Source organism: Poecilia reticulata, linkage group LG14, assembly GCF_000633615.1.
Source record: "Poecilia reticulata strain Guanapo linkage group LG14, Guppy_female_1.0+MT, whole genome shotgun sequence".
Lineage (NCBI taxonomy): Eukaryota > Metazoa > Chordata > Actinopteri > Cyprinodontiformes > Poeciliidae > Poecilia > Poecilia reticulata.
In genome coordinates, this window is record NC_024344.1 from 11,306,900 (window position 1) to 11,326,253 (window position 19,354).

Sequence of the window (19,354 nt, forward strand, 5' to 3'; positions counted from 1 at the left end):
CTACAGAGTTTACCCCGATGTAGCAAATGGGACATTACAAGAGTCTGCGTTAATAACAGGCGCGATACTCGGACACTATCTCACAGGCGATGAATGCATAGCAAACACAGTTCAGGGATTGAGAATGCTGATAAGAAATAATAAAAAAAAAAAAACTCAGTGGAAATGGAAAAAAAAGAAGTGAGAATTGTTTTTGTTTTTTTTGCAAGAGCAAACAAGAACATTTTACCATCAGGCAGGGTGCGGAAGACGACTGCAGGACTGAAGCTGCCGTAGCCAGCCTGGGTGCGCGCCCGGACCTGCACTTCATACTGAGTGGCCCTGCGGAGGTCTGTCAGCACAGCCTGGTTTCTCTTCGTCTCTGTGTATGAGCACGGATTTTCACTGCGCCTCTCCTGCCAAAGAAAACCCAAGTAAGCTGGACGAGAACAAAGTATGAATATGGAGTAAAATGTGAAAAAAGAAAAAATAGTGGGGTCAAGCCAAGAAGACTTCTAGAAAAGTAATCTGCTGGCATCTTGATATGTTTAATGAAGTAACCCTGGATTTTCTTACTCTCCAATGATGGCAAGTTAAAATAGTCTTAACCTGGGGATGTTAAATAGGTTGAGGTTCTGATCTCAGCTGCAGTTCTGTCCAGAACGGTTTCTGTCCTTGTTGTCACACAGGAACTAATTCATCCAGCAGTATTCTTCATTACCTGTTTAGGTTTGGGGTTCAATTTCTCTGAGGATTTGAGGTTTGCAGGGGGCCATTGATGGAGGATTAGCAGCTGGGGAGAGCCTCAGGGTTTTGATTTAGGCCTCATGTTGTTTGCATTGTTTTCACTGGAATCAACCAATCAGAAAACATCTCCCATTGCTTGGCTGGGATTCTTTTTGTCCATTTAGTTCAGTTTCTAAAATATCATCAGATAAGATTCCTGTAGAATATTGCATTGATGATATCCAGACATTCCTAATTTCTATAATGTTCAAGTTTTCTTTAAATCTTTCTGAACAGAACTTTGGAGTAACTAAGCTTGGTTTTAATGAAACCAACAAGCTTCATTAACAATTTAAAACTTCCTGGTTAATCTTATGACCCAGCAGATCAGGGCTCAGTTCATTAAAAGAGCTGCAGAAGAGTCTTACCACGAGTGAACTAAATAAATGACTGAACCTGAATGGAAACTCGCCGGTTAGGTGGTGTTTACCTTCTCGCAGTAGCGCAGCTGATACATCAGCACGTTGTAGTGCGGCTGATCTGGGACCGACCACTGCAGAGTCAGGCTGCTCTCTGTGGAGTCACTCTTCCGAATCGCAGACACAAGCGATGGCACTGCACAGATAGCAGCAGGATTATAGATATCGACCGAAATACAGACTATTTAAACTCTTATTTCTCTCTCTCTCCCTCTCTTTTTTTTTTTTTTAACTTCAGTGCTTTTGTCTCTTACCTTCATGGTTGGTGGTGATATTGATGCTCTCGCCAGCAGGCTCCTTGGTGCTGAGCGGAGACACCCCGTTGAGTGCCAGGACGGTGAAGGTGTACGTCGTGTGAGGCAGCAGACCCCACACCTCCACCCTGCGACCCTGCAGGCCTTCGTGAGCCGGACGGTAGCTGACGTTGTCTCCGCAGGGGAGACAGGTTCCCCTGGGTGACCTGCATACAGAGCACCTGACGGAGTAGCTCAGGTCCTCTCTGTAGCCTCTGTCCAGAGGCTCGTTCCACTCCAGCGTGAGCGTGGTGTCGTTGATCTGGGGGATGACGCTGCGAGGAGCCGACGGAGGCTCTACAGGAGCAAGAAATGTATAGAAATGAGCAATTTTGCTAATTGGCTTTTTATTTACTGTGAGATAGGATTGACCAATTGCCGTTTCTGAAGTCGGAGTTGCATATTTACCACACTGAGAAGAAGAAGAAAAAAAGGCCAATTTATTCCTTTTTGACAATATTTCTAATGTCATAATTGATCACTTATTTATAATCACCTTGCAAAAGTATTCATGCCTTTTAAACCTTTTCACATTTTGTCATGTCACAACCACAGACTTCAGTTCAAGTTATGGGAATTTTATGTGACAGAAACTCAGAGTTGTGCATGATTGAAGCAGAAGGAAATATCTTAATACTGAAAATAAACCTTTGTGGTCTGCATTTGGATTTAGTCCTCTGAGTCGATACTTTGCAGAAGCAATGTTTGCTGCCATTACAGCTGCAACCGTTTACTGTAGGTTAGGTGAATGATCACGTCCTGCTGGGTTTTCCATTTCAACAGTGAGATTTTAGGGTCTTGAGATATCGCTTTGATTTAAACATAATTTTGTCTCTGACCTGTCTGCTTGGTTCTTTGGTCCTTATGCTGTTTGTTTACTGATGCTGTCTAACAAACCTCTGAGACCTTCACAGAACAGCTGAATTTATACCGAGATTAAATCAGTCGATTGGACTCTGAAGTTAGTTGGTTGCATTATATTTTATTTGGAAATGGAAACTACGCAAACCTTGTACCATTTCCTTCCGCTTCACATTTAAGCACAACTTTGTGTTGGCATGTCATATATACACCTGAAGTGCAGAGAATATCTGGTTGTAATGTTACAAAGTGTGGAAAAGTTTACAGCATATGAACACTGTTGGATGTCACTGTTCACCATCATATAAACATGAAGCATTGTGACTGTTCATTTGGCTCTCAATAACAAATCTTTGCAAAACACAAGTAGTTATTCTGCATGCTGAATTGTTTTACAAAAAGGTCAAAATCATATTTAATTTTTAAGTGCCACTCAATGTCAGTGAAACAACAGGAGTGCACTCATGTCCTCTGCTCACATCTTTCTCGTGACCCACACAGACCACTTGTTTACATTTTTTTTGCATTAAAGGCTGGCAACATTTTCATTCAGTCACGAAGAAGAACAATATTCTTGCAGTGACTTTGCATCACAGCGGGAGCGTGTTTTGCAGAACTCAACTGGTGCAATTAGGTTCGTCTGAGGCACGGCGATAATGATCGCCGTCTGAAAATTGTAAGGAGATAGCTACTGCCTCAAGCCAAGCATAACTAAACAGAGAGACCACTCAGGCTCTGTGAATCAGTATCACTTCCTGCCAAAGAGACAGAGCTTTGTCACCGAGTCTGCGGGTGATTTCAGCGCTAATAGTACTCTTCATTAAAAACCAAAGTGGGACAACATCACACCCAATAAGGGATTGTAGGAACTTGGAATACATTCGATTGACGCATTTCTTCATATTTGGCAATTGTTTTAACGAAAGACTGTAAAACCAAACTAAACATTTGTCAACCAAACAATCAGACAAGGACTAATCTGAGGACATAAACAATAAATTTTTAACTGATAATTTGAAATAATGAGGGAATAAAGATGTTCGACCAACTAAGCCCAATGAGGAAAACATAATTTCCTTCCTTTGATCAATTATCCGTGATTACCTTCAATCTTTGGTTAAATTTTTATACTCAGGTCTGATCACTGCCAGAGGTTTAGAATAAAGAAATCATTACAATAAAACCTTGTTTGAAACAGGAAGTAGATTAAAAGATGTCAAATACCAAAACATCAAGCCCCGATCTAAAGAAATTCAGTAACAAAAGAGAAACTACATCATAAGATATTTACCAATCTGGAAAAAAAAAAGTTTAAAATCATTTTTTCTAACGGTTTGGGATTGCAGTGGACCACAGTAAGAGTCATTATGCACAAATGGAGAAAACATGGAGCAGGGAGGGAAAAAACAATCTGCTGCTGATCCAGGATGAACCCAGTACGGCGCCTAAAGCTCTGAAGACTCTCTTACCTTGGTTAAGGTAAACACAATAAAGGCATCAAAGGCAGAGTCAGATGGTAAAAATTACTGCTGATCAAAAAAAAAAAAGAAAGAGAAAAACATCTTGATGATATCCAAAAAATATTCTGGAAGTATAAGCATCGTAAAAGGTTTACTTGTTGCCACAACCAGTAGTCGGGGTTACGGGACAGTTCCTCTTTCCCACAGGACCAGATTGGCGTGGATGGCTTTTTCTCCCGTTTGAAAACTGTAATTTGTATTTACTCAGCTTACCTTTGATAATAAAATCTGATGGTATGAAACGCTTTAGGGTAATGAAGCAAAAACAAAAGAAATCTGTAAGGGGAAGAGGAGGCAAATAATTTTCTACAGCACTGTATTTGTAATGGCTGGCTAGGAATTTAGCATACAAATTAAAAAATATGTAATAAAGATTTGCAGGCAATCAAGTGAAAAAAATAGAATATATTATGAACAGCTAAATGAAACGATAAATAAGTGAGATAAGGGCTTTTGTAATTAAATTTATCGCTGCTGGTATAAAAATTAGTGTGTACTTATTTGGTGGGAATTTACGTCACACCTGCAGAAAACAGCAAGTCAAAAACATGACGCTTGTTTCTCTCCCACATCCTCTTCATGGTCATCTCCACACAGTGCACCTAATTACTAAAAGTGCTTCCCATTCACACATCTGAAACCTGTCTGAATTGAAATTCCTGAATCGACACGGAGGTGTCACTTCAGACTATCAGTACCTCACTTAAGCAGAAAAACCTCAACCCCAGCCGCCTGTCACAAAAGACATGCATCTCAAAGCCCACTGAGAAGCTTAGGGAAAGCTGGCTGAAGAAAACCAGAGAAAAGAGGGAAATAACACCAGAGGTGTCAAAAAAACAAACTAAGTGAGGACGGGCAGGGGAAGTTAAACGGCGAGATCAAGGGAGTAGACGACGCGGTTGCTTAGCACCGACACCACAGCGGTGGATTAATGACTGATTAATGTGGACTTACTGGAGCAAGGGCTTTCTGCAGGGTCGGACTCCGCACGTAGGTATCCGGAGCGACACGCACACGTCGCCGACCCCCCGATGGGGGCCTGGCTGTATTCTGGACAGTCTCTGCAGCGTCCCTCTGTGCCCGACTTGAACTGACCCACGGGACAGGCTGAAGATGACAGAGTGGGAGATTAAATGAGAAGAGATTATAAATTTTTCCTCCACCAACTTCAGACACGACTTTCATCATCAAAGTGCATTATGCAAAATTGTCACATTCACCGTGTCCTCGACGGACCTCGGTCAAACTCAATTTGCCAACACATCCATAATTTTTTTTTCCTCCCACTGTACCCACGGTGGCAGATGGTTTCAGATTGATAGACAATTGTGTAATGAGAGTCATAAATTGAGACAATCACCGTAATGAGGCTGATGCTAATAGTCAATTTAGTGCAAATAACCTGTCTGTCTGTGACATCTGCCCATCACCGGCTTTACCTGGTCTGTGTTCTAATAATGACGCCACATATTTTTAGTCTTTGTGAGAGCAAAAAAAACCAAAAACACCTGTGTTTACTGATTCTCATATTGTTGTCTGTTTTTTTTTTTTTAACATAAATAAAAAACTATTCTGTGCTCCTGAAAGTAAAACAAAAAAACAGAACTGAGCCAAATCGACTGTGTCAAAGAAACTGAACCTAAGATTAGAGGAGGTGCCAGATCTCGCCGTTTATCCAAGTGGATTTTTCCAACAATGAATGCATGGAAGGAGGGATGGATGGAAGTCCCAACATGTAGCATCTTACTTTTAGAAAAATAAGATTTCCTTTTCTGTTCTTTTCAAAACTACGCAGAAAAACTGTGAGTTTGAACCGCGTTGCGTTCAACGAGCTAACGGAGTCTCGGCCAGCATGTGAATGTGCAGTCGACTGTCACCGTGACGCCACACGCGGTGTTTACACTCGAAGTGGCAGCTCAAGTACAGAAGATTTAAAACAATAAATGTTCACACCAATTATAACACTGTTTCCGGTGAGAAGTGACGTGACTCCCGGGGTCGACGGGCCTCTGACTGACATTCTGCCGCAGGAACTTTCCCACATGTGAGAACAATTTTTAACGTGTGAGAATCCAGCGACTCAGAGAGTTAACATATTCAATTAAAACCAGTGTGCAGCCAAAAGGACTAGAATAAAAAAATTAGTTGACTGACATTGTTTAGAAAAGACTAACTTTAGCTACATAAGTTTATTGATTGAATGAATGTGTCAAGTTAGCTGAGAAAGTTGACTCTTTGCAGGACTTAATCAGAAAAAAATAAAGTTTTAAATGAAAATATGAGCACAGCAGCAAATAACAGCAGTAAATAGTTATTTACTTCTTTCAAAACTAGACCTTTAGGAATTGATTTACTTGCTTCTGAAGCATTTAGCTCAAATTCCCTACGACACTGTTCCCGTTATTCATTTCTCTTCTGACATATAAACTTTTGGTGTATTGTTAAGGGTGTAGCAGTAGGAAAAGGCTATAAGCAGAAATTGTGGACTGTAGGAATGTAGCTTTAACGGTAGAGTGGGTCGTGTCACGTTGATGTTTTAGGTGAAAAAAAAGCTGCATTTGATCAAATACTTGAAAAATAACACTGTGATTTTATACAGCCCATAAAAAAGCATTAACAGCTGAAGCTTTTGGTGTACATCATGCCTTGTGACATGTTTAAAGTCTGAATGGTGTTTCCAGCTCAAAGTGGTNGAGAGCAAAAGGCAGAGGTTTCATCTCATGAAAGAGGTGAACATTTTTGATTTCTGCAAGGATAAAATAGCAGAAGGATTGGAGAATCAGTTAGAGGACATAACGTTTATTGAAAAAGTGTGTGCAGCTGCTAGATTTCAACAGAGTGAGGATTTTCAATCCAGTTATTTGCACTGTGGCATGGCTACGCCAGCCTTTAGGGCCGTGTAACGGTCCGAAGAAGTCGTATAAAAACATGGTTAAAGGTTCACTTCCACAACGAAGCTTAAACATTCTGCTCAAGCTTCCTGATGACGCTAAATCATTTTGACAGCATTCCGAAGTTCTGGACGTTGAGTTGAGCCTGAATCTATACGTATTGTCCCAGGAACAGCAAAACGATTATGATTTCAAAGCTAGGTGTCAATTTCATTTTGAGAAAATGACCCGCGTATGAAGCAAATTAACTGTCCAATCTCTCCATGGAGGCAATTTCCTTTTATGGCCTAGTGAGTGTTTTTCCCTCACAGCTTTCCTCTGTGACAGAATGCTGCAAATGGCACTTCACCAGAAACATAATGTTAGAAGTTATTCCTTTTTTTTAATGAAATCATTATACCTCCCACAGAGATCAAGCCGAATCCTGCTTTCACAAGCATGCAGCAAGAAGCACGCTTTTCTGGAGGAAATGCGCCGCTCCTTCTTGTGCTTCTTTGTTCGTTGCGCTGCGCGTTTGTCCGCGGCGGTGGGATGTGCTAAGCGCGCACGTTGGGAGTGTTTGCGCACGAGGCATGTTAATTGGACTCATTAGACGGAGGCTGCTGCACAGCTCCTCAGAGAATTACTCTGCTTCTTCCTTCTTTTCTTGTGTGCTTTGCTTTGATGTTCTCAAACTGATACAATCTTTACCCGGAGCGCCACCTTCACGTGTCGCCTCCCCCGCCCCCGACTTCTGAGCTCCTCATGAGCTCCTTCTATCTGAGCTGAACTCAGAGCTGCCGCAGCAGGACGCCTTTGACCCTGCTCTTCCTTTTCAGAGATGAGTGAAGCTCAAGTCGACCTTTCCCACTGTCCCCACAGTGTCACGGTCGTTGCCCTGCCTCATTAGCTTCCTTCGACTTTTATTTCCTCTCAAACATGTATGCGCCCCCTCCCCCGCTCAAATCTCATTGTTTTGTCTGCCAGAATATGCATGTTTTTTTTTTTTTTTTATCTGGTGTCTCACCTGCGCAGCGGGTCTGCATCTCCACCGGCTCAAATCCAGGTAGACAAGCGCAGGAAGTTGTCGGCTGCCCCACCCACTGGCCGTCTTCGCCGCAGAAGAGCTTAGGGGGTCGGGGCCGGGGCCCCTGCAGGGAGGCGTGCTCCACGCACGAACCCTGCGCCTCCTGCACTAAATAACGGGGGACTGTCTCTGGGAAAGACGAGAGCACGCTGACGAGGGGAGGACACTTCTTGAAGAACACCCTGACAGAAAGCAGAGCCATGCAGGCGCCCTGAGACTGAAAGGCCAAGTAGAAGCCCCTCTTGGTTAGCGGGCCCAGCCTCAGGGTCTTCACGTTGAATTTCCGCTCCCCGCCCTTCCTCAGGAGAAAGTCTGCAGCCACTGTGTCCACCTAAGGCAGGAAGAAGGAGAAAAGATATTACGTAAGGGCCGGATTCCAGAGAACGGAGCTGAAAAACCAACCACTGGTAACTTCGCACGTGTCAGACTGTTTAGCCGATTAAACAGACGTCGTAAATCATTCAAATGCGCGAAGATTTTCCCAAACAGACCACAGAGATTTTAGACTGATTCATAGCCCTCCTGGCAACAGTACACGTTACAGTACACTTTGAGGCCGAACCTGCAGACTTGGAAGTAATTAATCATAATTAATACGTCGTCAGAAACGCGGCGAAGTTTGTGGAAGGTTCAAGGAGTAAAAATACTTTTGAGTCAGACTGTAGATGTTTGAAAAAATAGGGAAGATGGGAAACAGATTCAACACGGAGACAAGGAGGGACTTAAAACAGTGCTTGTTCCCTTAGGGCCATAACCTAGTTTGGACAAGGAATAAAAGTGACCACATGTCTAAAGAAATTAATTATGTAAGTACAGGAAGTTTCTTTTATTTCCACAAACTGGTTCATGCCCTGTAAAATAAACAAAACTAAGCCAAATGGATACAGAAACAAAAGGAATTTGTCTAAGAACATGTTTTTCTGAAAATAAAAAGCAATCATTTATAATAAGCACACTGCGTATTACTCAAGAAAAAAAAGGATACAAAAACACAAAGAGATGTATAAATCATCAGCTGTCCAGAGTTGGAAACATTTTTGTTCACGATGATTTAAGAGTAAAAACAAACCATTATATTCTTTTAGCTTCTTTTTTTTTGACTCTGTTAGGATAATAGCTAACATTATGCAACTGAGTCACCGGGTTGTTGTTAGCACCTCATTGCCTTGCTTTGTGTTTGTTATATTAAGCTTCAAGCACAACTTGTTGCGAGACTGGAAAATGCTCTTAGTGATTTAATAGCGATCAATAATTTCTGTCTTCTCCTTGTGAATGTCAAACATTCATGTATATGCTTTTAAAATATTAAATTTTTTATGGATTGGCTGGCAAGCTAAAAGATGCTAAAGTCCTCCGCTGGTGCTTGGTAATAAAAGCCAGTTAAACAAACTGCAGAGGGCTTCATTGATTCCACATATTAATATGATTGGATCTCAAGAAAACACAGGAATGGCGTGTTTAAATTATTATTAGTTAAAACGTGCATCTCCGGGATGTAATGAGATTTTGCAACACAAAAAGGGAGTCATTCCTTTGTACAGCTGCAACATGCTAACTAAGGCTGAAAAGTCAACGATTCAATCAGCTGGAGGAACTTAGAAACAGAACATTCTGCCCACTGGCATTAAACAAGCACCTAATTCTAATGTGTTATATTATCATAATGATGCTTCTTTTAGTTTGTAAATTGTGACCCTGGTGCACACTTTGGAGGGTCCAACGTTGGTGCCAGACTAAAGGCCTACTTCAAAGTTTTAAAAAAACTTGACTGAGTGTTTGGCGCATTCAGCTTCAGAGCTCAGAGCTGGGAATGATTTGGTTCCTGTTTTACTGCCAACTTCTAGTAATAAGAGCCAATCCCAGTGTATTTCTTTCCACGTTCTGCAATCAAACTCTAAATCACCATAGAGGATGACCAGCATCATTCTTCCGGTTTAATCAGATCTAATATGCGAGAAGTGATAATAAACGGTTTCTGTCTACAACTTTCATGGGATTTTATAAGTGTGGCAGCCATATTGGATGCTGGACTCGTGACAGCTGGGAGACCTGTGACTTTCACTGTCTGAACAACTCTCATCTTATTTCTCACTGGGAGCTAAGAAAAAGTGTCAAAGGAATCCTCACATTTATCATCCAAGTTCAAAATCTAAAATGTACAGTCGAGTCAAGTTGGATGTTTGTTATCCCATAATGAATGATTAAAAAAAAACACATTTTTGAAATGAATAAAACCTTCATATTAGTTGAGAAATACCATTACCAGTTCAAATCTAGGTTAAGTTATTCTACCCTGATCACAGATTTTTCAAAACACTTTTCTACAAGAAAACATGATTTTTTAGGTTTTCTGAAAATGAAACTGTGTGCGTACCTTAGTGTAAGGGTTCTCCATCCAGGGTGGGTACGTGGCCGTGGCCTCGTTGGAGTCCGCCTGGTAGTAGTAAAGGTTAAAAGTCTCTTTACAGCTGCGATGGTGCGTGCTCCTGGACGAACACTCCATCATGGTGAAACGCAGCTCCACGTAAACCTGAGAGGCGCTTCGTCTCTGGATGAAGCCGCTGCGCAGCCACTGGCTGGACGAGCTTTCCAGCTGGCAGATCTGAAAGGTCCTCACGCTGTTGTTCTCCTCATCCAAACCGCTCACTTCCTCCCACTGAGACTGAAGAGAACAAAAGGTTGTCAAACACAGTGTTAGAAAAAGTAAAATAAAAAATAAAAAACATGCTCTGACCCAGAAAACCAGTCAGCAGGTTTAAAAAAACAAAAAAAGTGGTGTTTACATAACTGGTCATAATAAAATCTACATTAATCCCAGTCAGGCTGCACATCTTTTCTGGCTCCTCTGTGCTACACCTGCCGGAGACCTGAGGGAAAAATCTGGCCTGCTGTGGATGTTGATGCAGCCTAAATTTGAAATTGGGTTGTTAAATCATTCTTCCCACTGAGCTGCATCGCAGCTTGTGGGAATCCAAGTCTCACTTGTCAAACAAGGCACACTGCTTCCCGTAGCATCCAAGACAGAGATTTCACACCGCAAACACATTTATAGACTAAAACATAATCACGAGTGTGTAACAGGCAAAACCTCTCCTCAGAAGTCTTCATTTGTTCGGGAGTCAGCCACAACGGCGAAATGCTTTAATGTTTGACTTCTGAGACAACAGCAAACATGTTCACCATCGCCGCGTTCCCAGGAGCGCAAATCAAGAAAGAAATTAACATACTTGAGGCGAAATTTAGCAGATTTGCTTAAACGCGAGGCTCAGAAATTCGGTTATGTAAATATGTAAATCTTTAAAAATCCATTTGCACATGATTTGCGGAGGGAGGCAGAATGTTGGTCTGAATGAAAGGAAAGCACTCACAGGCAGGTCTAAACCACTTAAAGGAAGAAACTCCCTCCAGATCAAAAAAAAAAAAAGCTAAACACTGTAGGAAATATAGTCATGCAAAACATTAAGACTGCTAGCCAATTTTAAAATGTCTTTAGAGAGTAACATAGCCAAACAATTTAAACTAAAAGGAAAGATCTGTTTATTATGAAGTGTAGTTAAAAGAAGCAATTTTTAGACAGGAAAAAACGAGAACAGTCCCACAATTTAGGCTTGAAATGGCTGAAAATCACACACATCAAGAGCACATAATGAGCGCTGCTCAGCATTTTGAAGGGAGTTTTCTTAGACGTTTAGTAAGGTGAGTTCCTAAATTTAAGGTGACAGTGAGCACAACGCTGAGACTTAACGAGCTGTTCGAGGCCGCAGGAAAGAAGATTGTAGCAACTTATGTATTGTAAGGGATTTAAAGAAGTCTCAAAAGTGACTGGAAATTACCCTTTTTATTTGATGGAAAATGGTCAACAACACACTCAGAAAATACCCTTTTAGCAACTGTAAAGCATGTAGGTGGAAGTGTCATGGTTTGAGGGGTGCTTTGCTGCAGCATGACAAGATTCACCAGGAACCCTGCTGTGTTTGTTGAGATTATCTGGAAAATATTGAACGGTGCAATGTGACAATGACTGAAAATATATTTAACTGCACCAAGCAATGGCTGAGAAATAAGAAATGGAAAGTTCTGGATTGAGAAAATACCCATATCTTTATCTGGAGACATGAAACTTGCTGTGCCTGCAAAAAACTCTTTAAAGTAAACCAAGGTCTGGGACAAATAAAACAATTGTTTAGTCATTACTGTGTGAACTTTTTCTTACTAACTCATTTATTGGAGTGTCCTCACTGACTATGCGTCATGCAGTCGCAGAGTTTAGACGTATTTTAAAAGACTACAGAGTTAAACAGTGGATTTATACTGATAATAGGCCTGTCACGATAACAAATTTTGCTGGACGATTGTCTAAAAAATTATTGCGATAAACGATAATATTGTTTCAAGACCTTTTGACACTGATTTAATGGAAATGACTAATAATGCAATCTATTTCCTGCCATAGATACACTTTATTTTCAAAAAMACACATAACACTGGAACTGATAAACTAAATAAGCAAAACAACCAAAAACAAAAATAAAATGGATTCTCAGTCTCCATTAACAAAAAACGTACTTGAATAAAAACTAAACAACATAAAGCCAAAGTGGAAATAAATACTGCATTCAACCAAAAGAGTGCAGATTATAAAGTCTGTACTATATTGCCCTTCAGTAATCACTAGATTTAAATAGAGAAGATGGGCACATCAGACTACCTAATGCAGTAGTTCACACTACACGATTTTTTGCCCCTATTTTACCCTTATGACAATCTTAGATCATTGACCGATCCAAGATTGTCGCTGGTGATTTCTAACCGATCATCCTGTAGTGTGTGGTGTGTTACGGTAGATCGTCGTGACCGCTCCGATCTAAATCAGGGGTTTTCCCCGACTGGGAGAGTCAACGCAGCCTGTTGAATGTGACAGGTAGCCAATCAGAAAGCTTGGATTCTTCTCTGCGCTTTCTGAGGGGAAATTACGGAGGGGAATCCCAAACAGCTGACACGGCGCAACCCGAAGTCCAGCGGACATTGGAGATGATATGTGAAAACAACATTAATGTTTATTCAACATTTGGTGCAAAGAATATAGAAATGACGAGGGGAGGAGTTGGAGCCAAATTGCTACCGCAGTTGATAAACCCGGTAAGTTTTCAGCAGTTCTTCGTTAACGTGACATAAATAGGTTACAATGATTTTCATTCTGTCAGGACTTTACGCTGACTCTATCCACATGCGTCACAGGTAGATTCTAGTAAAGCATTGATTAATGCCTGAAATTAAAATTATTCTGTGCCCATGTGGCTGGACACCACACAGCACGACGAACCCAATCGAACCGTTATACATAGGATTTCTGTCGGCTGGTCTCAGGTTTTGGATATGGGCCGACAACTTGTGTAATGTGTGCTGGACATTACACTAAGGAAATGGGAAGGGAGGGTCAGTGGAGAGCACCGGAGCTGAGCCTTTTTTCATTCAGTGTCATCAACAGAAAGAAAAAAAGGCAGGAAGAGACTATAAAGACGATAATTAAAATGAGGTCGATAGGTTTAATTTATCGTGCGATTAACTGGTTTGTCGTTTATCGCGACAGGCCTAACTGATAACATGATTAAAACTACTTTTTCCATGAAGTCGTTGCATGGGAGATTCGCTTGAATCTAATCGAATTTCTCTGGTATCACTTTTCAAATAAAGCAACAGAAAACATACAGCAGGAATGGAATTATGTCTCTATCTGCTACAATGAAGAGTATCCTCTTCCTTTTCCTTTAATACTAAAAATAAAGAGCCATATGGTAACCCTCTGATGCCCACACCCTTTGATGCAGACAACGTGTGGCGTATCTCTAGCTCCTGCTTGTCATTACTACCTAAATCACTGTTTTGTCGTCTTTAATGCTGATGTAACCTTAAAAAAAAAAAAAAAGAACAGAAAGCTGCCACGTTTCTGTCAACATGAGGCTTTTTGATGAGCCGCTTCACATGATAATAACTGTGTGAACTATTTGGAGGTTGTCAGCATGTTGTTGGTTTCCGTCTCAATCAAAAGAACAGGCTTACCCCGTCTTCCATCCCCCCCCCATCCACCAGCATAAATCTGACTGGTTTTCTTCAGAGGCATCAGCGAGTCGAGCAGTTATGGCCACAGACGCTGCTGGCAAGCGAACGGCTGCAACCACTCTTCAACTGATCGAATTACAAATATGTCTTTTTCTGGCGGGGGGATCCAAAACTGTGGGCAGCCAGTCACTGCGACTCCAAGGTTGATGGGATATATCAAAGCATCTGCTTTTCATATACTGAAACGGCACATTCAGACTGATGTTTCCTTTAGTCTGTCAGTGGCTGCAGAAGGAATTTGTTTATGACCGAAAGTAACAAAGAAACCGCTGGAGGCCGAAGAGCCGCACTCACCGCTGGGGTCGTGTTGAAATGTACATAGCAGGGCAACGGTGGGGTTACATACCTCGGATTTGTCTTGGGAGAAGATGGTCCATTTGAGATCCGACGTCTCGCTCTTGGTGTTCATCAGGACCTCTGCGAAAAGACGAAAGAAAAAAAAAAACCCCCACAAAACTATAAGCAGCGTGAAATGTACAAATGACACGTATAAAACTGATTTACATGCAGAGAAACAAATCAAAACGACAGAGGGAACATATTTCAAGTCCCAAGTTCTCTGCCAAGTACGAGCCGCGGCTTATACTAGGATTAGGGCGGAAGATGGAGTTTCACCAGTCAATTACATCAACACAACATTCCCACTAGCCTCAAAATTGTCTTTACTCTAATGTTTGTTTTTATTCCCCTACTTCCCCCTCTGTTCCCAGTGGCCTGCTGTGCCTGTGGTCGCGCTGAACCCGGAGTGAGGAGCCTGCGTTTCTCCGTGGAAAACACACACACACACACACAAACACACACACACACGTACCGAGATTCAAGCCCTTCCGGTCACAATCTGTGATTACAATGGGATTGATTTTTTTTGGTTTGCTTTTGAGAGGCATGCAGCCAGCTCCCAAACAGTCTGTGCTGCTCTGCAAAGATTCAGTATCCCAATAAAACCCGAGACCTGAACCGCCTGTAACGCGAGCCACGCGCTCGGTTCTTCTCATCCGTTTTCCTCCCGGCCGTGTCGGCACACCCGGACTTGTATTTACACTGATAGGGAGAGGTTTCTGTCACACGCTGGCTTTTAGGACCTTACCTGTTCTCCGAGGGAGCCTATTTCATAGGCCCGGGCAGTTTGCTTTTAACCAGTAAACAAGATTTAATGCGCTTCTGATCAAGGAGAGCACCTCCATGAAAATTGATTCTGGGGGAGCTGCAGGTTTATCATTGAGGTTATTAGGGTTCTTTGTTGAATTAGGTTACGTATATATGCCCCGACAGTGAAGTCGGCATCTCATAACCCCACAAAACAACGCTCGGCAGAGACACGCCTATAAAACACTAAATCTATCTCTGTATTTAAAAAAAAAAATATATATATATACATTATTGATATATTATCTCAGTTTTGATTTCTAATGCCACAATAAATGTGAAAGGAAACCTAAACTCCAACACTTTTTGGTTTTTTGCTTCTTTAATAAAAAACATTCTAATTTTTAAAGAAATAGCTTTAGGCTCTTGCTTACAGTGCTGTTCATTTATTTTCAAAATGACAGATTAAACAATATTAAAAAAAAGGGAATCATTAGTTGCAGCCTACAGTATAGAAAATGACTTGCAAGTGAAATATTTTTCATGCCACATTCACAGACGGATGGCTGCGACTTCCAGTGTGATAAACTCTGCTGCCAAAGTCATTAATGCCTGCATAGTGTATTAAGCCGAGGATACACCAAGAGCGTACAGTACTTGAGAATATTTTGCACAACTATTCTCACCTAAAACCATTAGTAGCACTTCATAAAAATAACAGCAGCACACATACCGCAACTTTGTGGTACTTTGTGAAGTCTTAGTCAGCACTTAAACCTTTACCCCAAATAAAATACGCTGGAAGCATGATAAGTAGATAATAATAATTTTTTTTAAAAAAGCAGAAAATGACTTTTCACTCAGATAAATTTGTCAGTTGTCGTTGGATCAAGACAGATGCTGTTTAAAGCTGAGAATTAGAATAACTGTCATTTAATTATCAGGCTGCAATATCAAGGAGTTTGCATGCGTGACTGGAGAACAGTGCCTTCGGAGTTGGACTCGACGCAAACGTAAATGCGTATTCAGATTCTGGAGTTCTGGCTAAACACAGAAACACATCCAGGCCTCTCTTTCACTTTTCTCATCTTTCAAGGCAATGATAATGCGTCATTAAAAATGAATCAATATACCAAATAAAGCCGTCTTGCACAGCAGCAACTGAACTATTTCCCAGGAAAAAGAGCAGTGTATTAAGCAGACAATAGGTAATGTTAGCCATAAATACTTTTCAATTTCACTGTTTTTCCACTCTTGTTTCATTGCGCCCCTGACAATTATCGACACCTCTGATATAGATGTGTGAAAAGCCCTGAAATAAATTCATTTTTTACAACATCTCACACTGAGAAATAAAGATAACCAAACCATAAATTTGACAGCCTTTATTTGGTGGGAGGAGAAATGCATACCGTGAAATGTTTGGTTTTTTTACACAACGAATGCTGCTGTAATCGGTGGCACCTCAACAAATTCCTGTAAGATGATTCATTTCTGAACTAAACTTTATTTTTGTAAGCCAAGTTTTTTTGTTTTTTGTTTTTTTTATCCATGACTTCCTGTTAGAGCTGCACAAGTCACAAAAACAAATATTGCTTTAGAATAAAACTTAATTACATAGATGGCTCACTATAATAATTATGTTAGAAACTGAAAACGCACTGCCAAGCTGTAAGCAATAGTTGACTTTAATCTGATTTTTAAATATAAATGTTGCAGTTATTCAGAATACCACTGAACACAGTGGACATACACATAACAATCCCAACAAAACTGAGCATTTTTGGGTTTTACAATCAATTAGAGCTTATTATCTTTATCACAGAATGAAGAAAATTTCCATGATAAAGATAAACGATTACCCATCCTTGATCAACACAATTTGGTAGCATCATGTTTTCCTATTATCATGCAGTCAAACGTCCAAGTTTTACGTGACAGAGTTAAATTTTCTCTTACACTCTTTAAAGTGTGAAAGACTGAGAAAGGCAGGTAAAAAAGATGCATGCAGTGCTGGTCTTCATGAGCCAGGAAATGACATGAAAAAAATTGCTACCTGCTTAAATTTGCCAAACAAGGCTGGACAAATACCCAGGTACATCTTCCTCCCACACACAGTTGGGAAAAGAGAAGAGAGATCCCAAAAAAATCCGAAAAGCTGTTCTCTCTCTGCAGCAGACTGACATTTTAAAATCACAAAGACTCCATACACACAATTTAATTTAGGTCTATGCAAGTCTTTACCAGGCGTGTCAATAACGGTGAAGGACACGGGAAATGATTATTCAACCCTGACAGTAAATCACAATTGTACTTGTTCTGGTGTCATGCATTTTTCACAACAAGACTTCAAAAATAGAGGCAATCCATCTCTATACTCTTCTCTCCCCGCCGCACACAGTCTGCATTACGTACATCCAGCTCTCTGCATTCCACCTCAGTGACATTTTTCCATCCACACCAACTAACCGAGCTGTCTCGGGTACCCTGCAAACGAAAGCAATGACACAGAGTCGCTAATCATGCTTACAGGGTTGCATATGCTGCAGGTCTGTCATAGAATCACACCACGGGGTAAAAGGCTACATGAGATTGGACTCTAATCACTGACTTCTTCCTTCTATAATACCCGCTTCTCTCGTTTTCCTCGCTGTGTGTGTTGGTTTTTACGAACAGCAACATGCATGCCTTAAAGCCTCTTTTCTACAAAACCACAGAAGCCCAACTACTTTAAAACAGCCACAGAAGAGGAAGAAAGGCGAGTCTGCAGAAAGCAGCGAGAATGACGCCGAGGTGGGTAAAGAGGATAATTGGGTGACAGATTTCAGTTCGGTGTTTTCCTTGCATATACTCTACTTTGAGGTCGCTACTGCATACTTATAAAAAAACAACAAAACACTACACTTCACCACCTCAAACCTTACTGGGCGGACACCCCCTCGACTCTGCCTTTGGATGCACACCTGCCTCGGTGTTCATTAGGGGGTGGAAAAGAAACAACCCACCCCGCAGGTACAGTAATCACTGTTTATCACTGCTCTATCATTAAGCTTTATGAGGCAGGATGCGTGAGCGCGAGTGTTTCTATGAGACAGCTAGGGCTTCTATTATGTGCTTGCACGGCCATGCCTTTCACTGGAGCAAACACGGCGTTAAGCCCTGGTAAGAGGAAGCCAGCTTTTCCCCCCGCATTCTTTCGACAGTGGCGGCCACCCACCGCCGGAAAACTGCCCCGGGTGCAAGAAAACGTTGGAACAATGGAAACTCGTCATCTGGCCGCATTTAACACCCAAAACAAGCGATTGTACAGTAATTACAGGACAACTGTCAACATTAAGAGACACTCGAGAAACTAAACTGATACAGGCGCAAGCTGGGAGACTACGTCGGTCGGAGCTTTGGAATTACAATGGTGGAAACTATTACATGTGGGCCCAAGCCAATTTTTCTTCAATAGAGGAGAAACTGAGAAGCTAGTGAGAAGTTGGTGGGTTTGATATCACAGCTGGCAGGGATAGCTTTATTTTAATTATGAAAAAACAAAGAGAAATCGTATTGAGTTTTAATTACAAGACAAATATAAAAAGTACATTCCCGTTAGAATCAAACAAGAAAATTGAGTTCTGCACTTTTCAGATAAGTTCATTTACTATGGAAAAAGCTAGCTAAACCACCAGGGGCTTTAAATGTTAAATGGACTGTTAAATGCTGTATGGTGACCACTCAGAGCGTTACACCAGAGCCACATTAACCATTGCCATTAAGGTTAATTGGTATCTCTAAATTGTCTTTAGGTGTGAATGTTTGTCTCTGTGTTGCCTGCGACGGACTGGCGACCTGCGCAGGGCGTACGCCGCCTCTCGCCTGATGACTGCTGGAGATACACACCAGATGCCTACAAGCGGTTTTCGATGAACACGGGTGAAGCAAAAAAAATAAAGTGTGAGTTAAATGGTACCGGATACACAGAATTTCTTAAAGTTGATTAATGAAGTTCTGCAACATTACAAAGATGTAATCCGCCATTGTTGTCATTATGTATAACGTGTTTGGGGTTATATGTCGGGTTAGAGGTTGGACTAATCAGTCAGTGTTTTCACAAAGGACGGATTTTCATTGTCCAGATGAATATGCTAGGGAACTACTTTTACTCTGGAATCCGTTTAATAAAGAAAAAAAAATTCTGTATCACATACACTGTTGTTTGTGTGTGGATGTGAGGCATAAACTGTCATTAACTTTTCTGGTTTAGTTAAAAACAACATTCCCATGAGAACAGGGCTTCAGTCTTTCACAAACGTACACCAACCAAAAAGACAATATTTTTCTAAAA

General features: G+C 41.2%; 1 protein-coding gene across 1 annotated transcript in view; it reads right to left on the reverse strand.

The window, feature by feature from the left end:
• Window positions 1-19,354, reverse strand: part of ephb4a (eph receptor B4a) — a 51,236-nt gene that overhangs the window by 8,379 nt on the left and 23,503 nt on the right. The window contains exons 2-8 of the mRNA XM_008427761.2: window positions 14,282-14,352; window positions 10,190-10,477; window positions 7,756-8,146; window positions 4,813-4,965; window positions 1,439-1,774; window positions 1,196-1,320; window positions 230-395 (exon numbers count right to left, since the gene is read on the reverse strand). Of these exons, the coding sequence (XP_008425983.1) occupies window positions 230-395; window positions 1,196-1,320; window positions 1,439-1,774; window positions 4,813-4,965; window positions 7,756-8,146; window positions 10,190-10,477; window positions 14,282-14,352 (1,530 nt within the window). The remainder of the gene's footprint in view (window positions 1-229; window positions 396-1,195; window positions 1,321-1,438; window positions 1,775-4,812; window positions 4,966-7,755; window positions 8,147-10,189; window positions 10,478-14,281; window positions 14,353-19,354) is intronic.